At 37.2% G+C, this 12,529-nt stretch overlaps 1 protein-coding gene across 3 annotated transcripts in view; it reads left to right on the top strand.

Moving 5' to 3' along the window:
* Positions 1 to 12,529, top strand: part of LOC142851557 (cytochrome P450 3A6-like) — a 132,305-nt gene that overhangs the window by 30,186 nt on the left and 89,590 nt on the right. Inside the window, exons 10-12 of one of the 3 annotated variants that reach the window (XM_075975315.1) lie at positions 2,780 to 2,940; positions 5,337 to 5,563; positions 8,137 to 8,299. The exons of the other annotated variants lie outside the window; for them this stretch is intronic. Of the exons in view, the coding sequence (XP_075831430.1) occupies positions 2,780 to 2,940; positions 5,337 to 5,563; positions 8,137 to 8,299 (551 nt within the window). The remainder of the gene's footprint in view (positions 1 to 2,779; positions 2,941 to 5,336; positions 5,564 to 8,136; positions 8,300 to 12,529) is intronic. 3 annotated transcript variants of the gene reach the window in all.

Here is a 12,529-nt window from a genome sequence, read left to right as displayed (position 1 = left end):
GCCATACTAATTTCTAACAAAACTGACTTTAAACTAAAATCAATCAGAAGAGACCGAGATGGTCACTTTATACTCATAACAGGAACAATTCATCAGGATGACATCTCAATCCTGAATATCTACGCCCCCAATATAAAAGCACCTACTTATGTAAAAGAAATATTACTAGAACTCAAGGCAGACATCAAACCACACACACTAGTAGTAGGAGACTTCAACACACCTCTCTCTCCAAGGGACAGGTCAATCAGACAGAAACCTAATAGAGAATTAAGAGAATTATTGGAGGTAATGAAGCAAATGGACTTAACAGACATCTATAGAACATTCCACCCAAATAGGAAAGAATATACCTTCTGCTCTGCAGCTCATGGAACCTTCTCAAAAATTGACCACATACTTGGAAACAAAGGAAACTTCCACAGATGCAAAAAAATAGTGTCCACCTGTGTCCTATCTGATCACCACGGATTAAAGTTAGAAGGCAACAACAATGCTACCCCCAGAAAGCCGACAAACTCATGGAAACTGGACAGTCAACTACTGAACCACACCTGGGGCAAGGAAGAAATTAAGAAAGAAATTAAAGTCTTCCTTGAATTTAATGAAAACAAAGAGACAACATACTCAAACCTATGGGACACAATGAAAGCAGTGCTAAGAGGAAAGTTCATAGCACTAAGTGCCCACTTAAAGAAAACGGAGAATGCATACATTGGGGACTTAACAACACACCTGAAAGCTCTAGAAAAAAAAAGAAGCAGATACGCCCAGGAGAAGTAGAAGACTGGAAGTAATAAAACTGAGGGCTGAAATCAACAAAATAGAAACACAGAAAACAGTCCAAAGAATCAATGAAACAAAAAGCTGGTTCTTGGAGAAAATCCACAAGATCGACAAACCCCTATCCAAACTAAGTGGTGCTAAACTTGAGGGAAAAAGTGTGGCATTGGAATGGGATGAGGGAGGAGAGAAAAGAGAAAATGAAATAATATTTTAATTAGAAAATTAAAATCTGAAGATCTATTTTGATTGTCTTTCACACTCAAAAAGCCTTCAATAATATGGGGTCACCTGCATCAATCAAATGCTGAGTCTCAGCCTCATAAAGAGCTACCAAATCAGAACCTCTACCTGTAAATCTGTTTCCACAGCATCCAAAAAGGAAGTACAGTCTCAATACTACCCTCACTGCAGTTCAATAATTGGAAGTGTGTTCTCTAGCTTAAGGGTCTGTGGAAATGTATTTTTTCTTTTACAATAACATAGTACATTAAAGAAGAAAACCAGTGTTTATAACGTTTCCTCACTAACGTTTTACTCACTGTGTTTGGTTTTACTATTTCAGAGTAAAGCTTCCGTTCATACATTAGTACTACAAAGTCTCTTTTGGAAATTTTTATTATTAAATCCCCTTGTTAATTGCATATTTGAAGTCAGTAACAAATTTTGGTCCTTTTTAAAACAATTTTTAAATTTAAATATATTGTGATCATATTCTTTCCATCTCACAAGGCCTTCCAGATCTCCACACCCACCCAACTACATTTTTTTATAAGAGAAAATAAAAAAAAACCAATGAAAGAACAAACTTCTCCAAAACAATGAAATAAATAAAACTATACCAAAAAAATCAAACACCAAATTAACCTAATCAAAGCACGCATGTGCATGCACACATACACGCACACACACACACACACACACACACACACACACACATGAGCACACATACACACACACACAAATTAACTCACAAACAGAAGTGTCCATTAAATGTTGGGCATCTACTCCTGAACATGAGGCCTGCTCCGAAGTAGTTGATATGCAAAGTTCATTCTACTGAAGAAAACTGATATTCCCTCCCCAAACAGGACAGTTCAGTTGTTAATCTTTCACCAGTAGCTAGGTTTGTATTTTTTCATTCATATTTTTAATGTAACAAAATAAACTATAATAAGATAAAACAAAAACTAACTTATCAAAGTTGGGGAAGACAAGCCAACAGGAAAAAAAGATCCTAAGGAAATACACAAGAGTCAGAGAACCACTCTTTTGCACACCCAGGAATCCAACAAAAATTCAAAACTGGGAGCCATAATATATGAAGAGAAGAACTAGTGGAGGCCCATGGAGGCCCTATCCATGCTGCCTCAGTCTTTGTGAGTTCTATGAGCTTTGTTCATGTTGATTTCAAAGGCCTTGTATTCTTGTTTTTTCAACTTCCCCTGGCTCTTATACTTTTCTTGACTTCTTTTTGATGGAAGTAGCTGAGTCTTGAAGAAAGGTATTTAGTGGAGACATCCCCTTTAGAGCTGAATATTCCAAAGACTGTCACTCTCTGTCTAATATCTGGCTATGGTTCTCTACATTTATTCCTACATGCTGCAGGAGGCGGCTCTCTGAAGATGACTGATCAAGGCACTGATCTACAAGAATAGTGAAATATCAATGAGTCAATTCATTTCTTTTCTATTACACCAGTATTGTTGGATTTTGCCCTTGTTCCCCACTCTGTCTAGTCCCAGGTTGTTGGTCAATTGAACAGTGCAAAGTCTTGGTTCCATCTCATGAAGTAGGTCTTAAGTCAAATGAGTTATTAGTTTTTACTCCCACAAGTATTGTATCAACATTGTTCTGCATATCTGGCAGGCAGAACATCATTATAGATAAAGTGCAGAGTATCTTACTGTACCAAATATGGTAGAATAAAATAGGTGAAGTGTGTATGTAGGCATCAGTCTTGGTAATTGACACACAATGTCTAATTTTATTTTAGCTCTTTCTGATATGGAGATCATGGCCCAATCAATCACATTTATTATTGCCGGCTATGAGACTACAAGCACTACTCTTTCCTTTATTATGTATTTACTGTCAACTCATCCTGATGTCCAAAAGAAGCTCCAGCATGAGATTGATTTAGCCCTACCCAAGAAGGTGAGTTGATAGTGCCTGGAGATAGAGGGAAAAGGTGAAACCTCAACATGAAAATAGTTCCATACTTGCAATTGGAATCATAGTTAGTACAGTAAGAACTGATTCTTTCAGCAATAGTGTCTGAAAATTTGATGGAGGGAAAAATATGTGTACAGAAAAACTAATCTCTCTAAATCTGTACAGAGCCTGTAACATCCACTATTTCTAAATACATAATAAGGTTTAACCATGCATAAAGTCTATTTATTATTAATGATAAGCAAGTGTCAGGCAAGTATATTCTTTAAACTTAAATGGGTGTTTTGCCTACATACCTGTATCTGTTTTTCATGTACATACCTGAAATGTGAGTAAGTCAGAAGAGGGCATCAGATTCCCAGGAACTCAAGTTCTAGGAAATATGCTCACCATGTGAGTACTGTGAACTGAGCCTGCATCCTCTGCAAAAACCAACAATGCTGTTAACCACTGAGACATTCCCCTAGAACCTCAAACAAGTGAGCTGATACCTCTAATATTATTAGTGGGAATGCTGTGGTCTGACTGCTGTTAGTACACCCTTGCTGTCTTGGCTGGGCAGACTGATTCAGCTATTCTCATTATTGCTCACATAATTCAGCTTGAACAAAGCAGATCATGGCAGCTTTCAACCTACACTGTTCACCTCTACATTATGGTAGCTTTAGTGTCTCACTAAGTGACAGCTACATATCATATAAGCAGTTTTCTCATCTATGCCCCAAATTGGATGCAATGAGGTGTGAGGTACCTACTGTGGGAGAATGGTTTTATCCTGTAAACATTTGTTTCTTGACCTGTTTAATAAAATTCTGATTGGCCAGTAGCCAGACAGGAAGTATAGGTGGGGCAAAAAGAACAGGAGAATTCTGGGAACAGGAGTCTGCAGTTTGCAGTCATGACCTAGCCACAGAAAAAGCAAGATGTGACTGCCTTGTTGAAAAAGGTACCAAGTCACGTGTCTAACTCAGACAAGAATTATGGCTAATGTAAGTTATATGAATTAGTAAATAAGAAGCCTGAGTTAATGGGCTAATCAGTTTATAACTAATGAAGACCTCTGTGTGGTTTGTTTGGGACTTAACGACTGCAGTAACCGGGCAGGACAGAAACCTGTCAACAAGGTACCTATATTCTGCAACCAGCTATATTGTCAGTGAGGTTCACTCAAAGCATCTTCAGGCCTCATACTCCCCCTCTGTTTTTGTTTCATTATGTCACTGTGACAAATACCATGACCCAAAACAACTATGGGAAGTAAACAATTACTTCAGCTTATATTTTTACATAATAGTCTATCACTGAGGAAAGCCAATAAAGGAACTCAAGACAGGAGCTTTTAGTCAGGGCTGCTTGCTACTCCACTCAGCACTGCTTCTGACAAAGGTACTCCCTCACAGCCACTGAAGTATAGCAGGGATTATGGAGGATGCTGGCTGCTCTCTGGTCCACTCATTGACCATCATTTAGATGTTTTCCTACAACCCAAGTTTATCCATAAGGATACAGTACCACTTGCAATTGTTGGGACCCTGCTACATCAATGAACCATCAGGACTACTCTCCCAGATATACACAAACAAATCTAATCTAGTAATTTCTAACCTTTCATCTATACCTCCTTCTCATGTGACACTATGCTGTGGGATATTGGAAGTTTAAGATTTATTAGAACACCATTTTAAGCACCATTGGAAGATCTCTATCAGCAACTAAGCATAGAGATATTTTGACTTTTCAGTAGAATAGAAATTTTTGCTCAGTTAGTCTCCATTTTTATCCATTTAACCATGATGAGTTTCAAAGAAAAAAGATCTTATTGATGTTAGTCACTGTAATTTCATATACTATTCCTGTTTACTATGGCATTGATTAATAAGAACATTCAAATTGCTCATTTATAGTAATGTTAAATTTAATCACAGTATTTAAAAACTGTGAATTATCTTCTGAAAGGATTGATATGGAATTAAAAAAAAGAAATTACAATTCTTTACATTATATTTCCACATTCTGAACTTGTGGCCTCCTTCCTTTATAAGTTATCACACCCTCAATAGTTAATTTATGTTGAAGAGATTGAAATAATATGCCATTCATTATTACTGAAAAGAAAATTGTACAAAAGAACACTGAAGATTTGGACCTAAGTATAATCTTCTCTGAATATTCTTCAATATTCACTGCATCATGAATTTCAGTGGCCCTTTAGCATGTCAACACACATGATTATTGTAAATATGACTTATTAGTGATAAATCCAGTCACTAATATGGTGTAATGAAGAGTTTCTACAAACATAAAAGTACTCTATAGTTTGGTATGAAAGTTAGTTTCAAATATCAAATCAACAAAATCTTGATTTTTAATCTTCCCAGGCACCTGCCACTTATGAAGCCCTGCAAGATATGGAATATCTTGACATGGTAGTGAGTGAAGCTATGAGATTATATCCAGTTTCTGACAGGATTAGAAGAACTAGTAAGAAAGATGCTAAAATCAATGGTATGCTCATTCCGAAAGGGACTGCAGTGGTTATACCTGTCTTTACTCTACACCGAGATCCAAAATACTGGCCAGAGCCTGAGGAGTTCCGTCCTGAAAGGTATGAGGACACAGAAAGGGGGAATGTACACAGAATCAGACTTCTCTAAGAAGGTTAATATGCTCAGTCTCTTTCTGTAAGCACATTAATATAAATTGATATTATCTTGCATGTATGTTTGATTTTAGAATATCAGTAGTACAAAGTGATAATTATAGTAGAAAATACATGTGTTTCAATTGAACAAAAAATGACAGTTCTGAATTTTGTAATTTTCTTTTAGAGTCTCAAAACCTGTCTTAGTTATAGTTCCCATTACTGTGAAGAGACACTATGACCACAGCAAATCTTATAAATGGAAACATTACATGGGGGCTGGCTTAAAGTTCAGAGGTTTTGTCTATTATCATCAAGACAAGAAGCATGGTGGCATGCAGGCAGACATGTGGCTGCAGAAATAACTGAGAGCTCTACATCCAGATCAGCAGGCAGCAGAAGGAGAAGACTGAGTCAATATACCTAGTTTGAGCCTCAGAGACTTCAGCCCACTCCCAGTGACACACTTCCTCCAAAACAGCAACAACTCCCAATAGTGCCAGTCCCTATGATCCTGTGGAACCATTTTCATTCAAACTACCACAAATACTTAATATAAATTTCACTAGTATATGAAATGATTGAATATATTGCTAAATGTGTATAGATATTTAAAACTTCATAAAATACAAGTTTCATCTCGTTTTTATAAATTATTGCTTTCTATGACCTACAAATGCTGTTTAGTGATACATGCTTGTGTGTGAGAGAGAGAGAGAGAGAGAATGAGTGTATGTGTGTCAAAAAGAGCAAGCACAATTAACATGATTAGAAAATCAATTAGATAATTTTCTAAGCTGTTAGGTTTATATTCTTTAATGTTGTTCATATTGTCACAAGAACTCTTGGACATGTTCCCAAATGTAAAAATCATTTATCAAATATAGGAACCCATTAGATTAGAGTCTGGTGAAGATGGAAGCTGCAGAAAGTCTCCTCTTTGATGTTAATGCCAGTCCTATTGTTTTTGTTTCTCTCCTATATTCCTCTCTCCATACTTCTTCAAGTACATAACCTCTTTTTCACAAATTATTATTTAGGTTCTCATATGTATCTGTATTCCTTTATTTATATAACCTGTCTAATTCATATCATGCTCCTCATGTGAAAATGATAGTTAAAGATAGATGCAGTTAAATTAGGAGACCAAAAATTTATACATACAGTCACCTCTATCATGAAGTTCTGGGTGCCTAAGATATTGCATTTTTGGCCGTGTGTCTCTGGTGTTGGCAGTTGTTCTCTGTATAGGGCTTATTAGTCTGGAAGAATTGACTTGCTCCTGTTTTCTGATCAGGTTGATTCTATGTCCCATCTATATAGCCACCACATATACACACTTTATCTTAGTGATTATAAAATTAGACAGCATTCATTATTCATTTCTATGGTTTTTCCAACTTTCAGATAATATAGACTCAGGGGGCATCAGTGACTAGGCCAGGAAGTGAGGAATGAAAAAGTTAAAAAGATGTTGTTACTGTCCAGGTATTGGTAATACATGCCTTTAATCCCAGCACTCAGGAGGGAGAGGCAGGCAGATCTCTATGAGTTTGTGGCCAGCCAGGCCTTCAGAGCAAGTTCCAGGACAGGTGCCTAGGCTACTCAGAGAAACGCTGTCTTAAAAAAAAGAAAAAAAAATATTATGATTGTAATCAAACAGTATAGAAGAAGTCTACAGAAACCCCAGTGTTTCTCATGTGTGTGTATGTACTCTTCGCCAAGAGTTTTCCACCAAGCTCAACTTGTACACACAAACCAATACAACCTTCACCTGACCCCAAAGCTGTTCTATAAAATAGCTTAGAAATTGTTTCATAATCTTCCTTGATACTTAAAAACTCTCACAGAATAGATGGTTAAAAGTCTTCTAGAGCATTTCCAGAATCAGCATTTCCCCTATGGGAAGGGTGGACACAAAATTCAGGGATAACAGATTAGAGAAGCAGCTGTGTCCTTGCTACCTACTTCACTGAATGACTTTTGGAGGTGGGTGAGGGGGTGACAGATTTTGTGAAAGGACTGTAGTGAGGAAAAAGGGGGCTGGAGAGAAAGAGGATGACGAAGAGGAAAGCGATTAGGCTGACTGGAATAAAACAATTATAGGAATAAAAGAGAGGATGGTGAGGAGAGTAGGGATTGGAATAGAAACAATTCATTCCTAACATGTATCTCCTCCATCCACAGTGAGCAAATCCCCAACTCAAGTGTCAGGGCAATTCCTTCCTTCTCCCCCACAAGTACTTTCTAATGTTTACACACTGATAACACACAACATCTATAATATTTTAAACTTTAGAGACACCACACACCATCTTGTTAACATTAGAAGATCCTTTACCGTAAAGTTATAGAAAGAATATTAACTTACTAATCTCATCATGAATTACACACTCCATGACTGCAATATTGAACACCCTGAGGTGCCCTGTATGATGCTGGCAGAGGGATGTAAGTGAAAACTGAAAACTGCAAACATGTTGCTCTTGTGCATTTCGTGTTTCATTATTTATGTTCTTGTTCAATTGTGATACCAGGTTCAGCAAGGAAAATAAAGATAGAATTAATCCTTGCACATACCTGCCTTTTGGATATGGGCCTAGAAGCTGCATTGGCATGAGGTTTGCTCTCATTAACATGAAGCTTGCTATTATCAAATTCCTGCAGAACTTTTCTGTGCTGCCTTGTGAAGAAACAGAGGTGAGACTGAACATATTCTTTTTGGGTTGTTTTTATTTTTTAATTCATAGGCATTTCATAAATTTGTAAATATATATAAAATACACACTTTATATATACATATAATATATACTTTATATATAATATATAAAAATATACAGAATATGTGTAAGATATATTGAATATATGTATATATTTATATATGGTTTATACTGTTTTATTTTTACCTAATGTTTTCTTTATTTAGAGATCTGTATAAAACCATGTGTGGGCTCCAGAACCATTGAGTTCTGGAGCAATAAGTCTTTAAGTTTAAATGAAAGATCATGAGTATTAAATGAAGATATTCCTTATATGATTATGTATAGTATTATTGAAGCCAAGTAATTTTTCTTGTTACCATTTATATGAGTATTCTACAAATTAATAGATTATATTATGGATTTTTCATACTTGTATATATCATACATGGAACAGAAATTTTTTTATTCACCTCTGATAAAATACATCCTCACCATAGACTCCTCTCTCAATATTCCCCTTCTCCAAGTCCCCCTCACTTCACTTATCCCCAAGATCCACTAATCTTCCATTTCCCTTCAAAAAAGAGCACACCTCCTAGGGATATCAACTGAACAAGGCATAACGAGATGCAATGAGACTAGGCATAAACTCTTATAACAAGGCTGGGTGGAACAACCCAGAGACACAAAATCTGCCCCCCGAGCAGGAGAAAGAGTCAGAGAATCCATTCCTACTCCCATTTTTAGGAGTTCCTCAGAAACCCCAAGGTAAACAACCACAGCATGTATGCAACAGGCCTAGTACAGACCCATGGAGGCTCTGTGATTGCTGCTTCAGTCTCTAAGCCCCTAAGGATACATGTTCACCAGTATCCTTGACCCTGCTGGCTCCCGTAACCATGGAACAGATTTTTAAAGTTTAAATATTTATTAATTTTCAAATGAATTAATAGAAATAATCTGAAACATAAATATATATATAGATATATTCATTTCCAAGAGGTATAATGGTCTCCTTATTATCCTTGTGTCATATCACAATGTCTTTCCAGCCAGGCGGTGGTGGCACACGCCTTTAATCCCAGCACTCGGGAGGCAGAGGCAGGCGGATCTCTGGGAGTTCGAGGCCACCCTGGTCTACAAGAGCTAGTTCCAGGACAGGCTCCAAAGCCACAGAGAAACCCTGTTTCGAAAAACAAATCAATAACAAAAGAAAACAAAGAAACAGAATGTTTGTCCAAATCCTTCACCAATCCAGAGACTTTCAAAGTTCCACAGTAATTCCCATATATAAACAAATCCATGCATTAAAACATTATTCATGAATATGAAAGACTCCTTTGCTTAGCCATTTTATGCACTTTTCCACGTATTTTAGGGACTGTGATCAAGACAATCGGGCATCCACCTACATTTTTTATATATCCATGTGTTTTCTTTCCTTCTTCATTTGTCATTATATCTTATCCTGCAAGTTCAAATCAACCAAGCTACCTTCAAGCCAAGAACTTTCAGTAGGTTTTCTCTGTGAAATTTACTCCCGTCTTTTAGATATGCTATCTTCAGGCTGCCACTGTCCCTACCCCTATATCCCATTAACTAACACATGCACTTTCCATTTTTATTTTCTCTGTATTCATTAAAGTAGCCTCTATTTCTAAATCACCTAATTTTCTTCTTTCCAAAACTTAAAATGATTCTTTAAAGACTTTCTGTATATTAAAATCCACCAATAAATACATTGAAACATCTTAAAACTATTCTAAATATAAAAAATTTACAAAACTATTTTAATAGATGCATTTCTTTATGTATCCTTTTAAATATTTTATTAATTATTAAAGAATTCATACATTTCATTTGATAACATTCACTTTTTTATTACAATTTAACCCATGACCACCCTTACCTCATGTCACACTCAATGTTGTGCTCTATCTCCATTTTTTCTCCTTAATATTTAAGTCAATCAAGCCTATTTTGTGTTAGATGATTGCTCTTATTTTGGGGTCTGGTCTTGAACCTTGCTGATTTAAGAGAGCTTGCAGCCATAAAGAAAACAGCCTGCATTTCACAGCAGTGATGAAAGAGTAAAGCTCCTCAGCCTAGGGATACAAGCACACGATTATGAGTTGAGTTTACACATGTTCTTCTGGGAAATACACCTGATAATTTAAGTTGAAAAAACCCTCATTTTGAAGGGTGTTGGGAGAAATCCCCCAGTCTCAATAATTCAGGCCAACAGATACAATCAGCAAGAGGTGTCTTTATTGATTACACAGGCACCTGTGGGTACAACAGCAGCTTATGCCAACTGAGCATCCCGGGCAAATTCAAACAGCCATATTTATATGGAAAAATGATTACATAAGAGGGTAGTATAGCACAAGCATTTCATTGGCTCTCAAATTGGTGGGCTTAGCTCATCCTGGGAATGGCCCCATGTCTATTCTTGAATTTCCCTGGAAAACCATAAAGCCAGATAAAACACCCTGCAGCGAGTTGACAGTTTAGATAGGATATCTGGGGTGGGGGTTGTGGAGTATTCTCTCTCCTTAGTCCCAAAAACCCACAAAACTAGATATAGCACTCTGCAGCAAGTTGACAATTTAGATAGAATGCCTTGGGGGTGGGGGTGGAGTATTCTCTCTTCTTAGCCTAGTCAGTGAGTCTGCAACCCATAGATATCCAGTTTTAGCATTGGCTGAGCCTGGGGGCCCAGCTAAATTTTCAGAGAGTTTAACATAGTATGTGGGCACGGGGGTCTTTCAAGTATAGGGGGGTCTTTCAAAGTCCTCAGACCTTTTCTGTGTGTACTTTAATGTGAGGTATTGCATTTAGAAATTTGGTTGAAATGTTTCCTCTGAAAAGCTTAAGAATGTGTTGTCATTAACTTAAAGAAGCAATGCCCAAGAGGTTTAACATTATGATTTTTGTATTAAATGATGTTGAAGGAGCAGCGGGGCTGCGTCCCGCCAGCCGGCTAGCTTTATACCCGAAATAATTACATGGAAACTGTATTCTTTTAAACACTGCTTGGCCCATTAGCTCTAGCCTCTTCTGGCTAGCTCTCTCATCTTGATTAACCCATATCTAATAATCTGTGTACCACCACGAGGTGGTAGCTTACCAGGAAAGATTCAGCATGTCTTAGCCTGCGTCTGTCTCGGAGAGAAGAATCATGGTGACTGCCTGACTCAACTTCTTTCTCTGAGCAATCTCTCTGTCTACTCTGCCTACCTAATTTTCTGTCCTATTAAAGGGCCAAGGCAGTGTCTTTATTTAACCAATGAAATTAACACAAAACAGAAGATTCTCCCCCATCAAAATGACACTCAAAAGTCAGTAGATAATCATCATAGAAAAGGAATATAATATGGTCATTTTCCCTTTGGTGACATGAGGGTAGCTGTCTTTCTGTTCTATACACAAACACAATACAGATGGATGATTTTATTATGATCATAGGCAAGTTTTAGGCATCTAGGAATCTACAAGATGGCTCTAGCTACCTACAAAATGACTTTCTTAAACTAAGAGACAACCTGTTTGTACATTTTTATTCTCATATGGGATTCTTATTCTATTGGATGGCCATCTCTGCCACAAACTGACAGCAATATCATTTTAAAAATTAGTAAAATGAGTGAAAATTCCCTTTTAAGCACCATCCTTGAATAATAGAGATACAGAGAACTCACACCTTAAATATTCCAAAAGTCCTTCCATTATCATTAACCCACAAGTATCAGTTTGGAAGGTTTAGAAATTTCTTTAGAAATTGTACTTTTAGGCTGAACCCCAATTTCTGATCCTTAGTTTTTATTAATCGTACATCACCCTTGAGCTCAGATTTTGAGGAAAAATGAGAGCTGTAGATGGATAGCTGTGACTCTGAACACCACAGACAGATGGGAAGGTGAAGAGACACAGATATGGAAGAAAGGCATAACCAGGGCTCCTGAGGGAGCATGTGAGTGCTTGCAAACCAGAAGTCATGAGACCAGCAGGGAGACTACCCACCACAGCAAACACTCTGATTCTGATGTGAATCTTCGAAAACAGCAAGAGCTTTCTTGCCAGAAGCAAAGACCTGTATTTGGTTATAGTCCTCTCAGCTCACAGGTTAAGTAAGCTATTCCCCTCTGTTGGGCAAGTTCTGGACCCTTATCTCCCACTGTGAGTTGAGAATGCTAGGGGCCAGGCCTCAGAAAGTGATTAGCATTTT

Source organism: Microtus pennsylvanicus, chromosome 1, assembly GCF_037038515.1.
Source record: "Microtus pennsylvanicus isolate mMicPen1 chromosome 1, mMicPen1.hap1, whole genome shotgun sequence".
Lineage (NCBI taxonomy): Eukaryota > Metazoa > Chordata > Mammalia > Rodentia > Cricetidae > Microtus > Microtus pennsylvanicus.
Note: the sequence above shows the minus strand (reverse complement) of the source record. Positions and strands in the feature narration are given on the sequence as shown.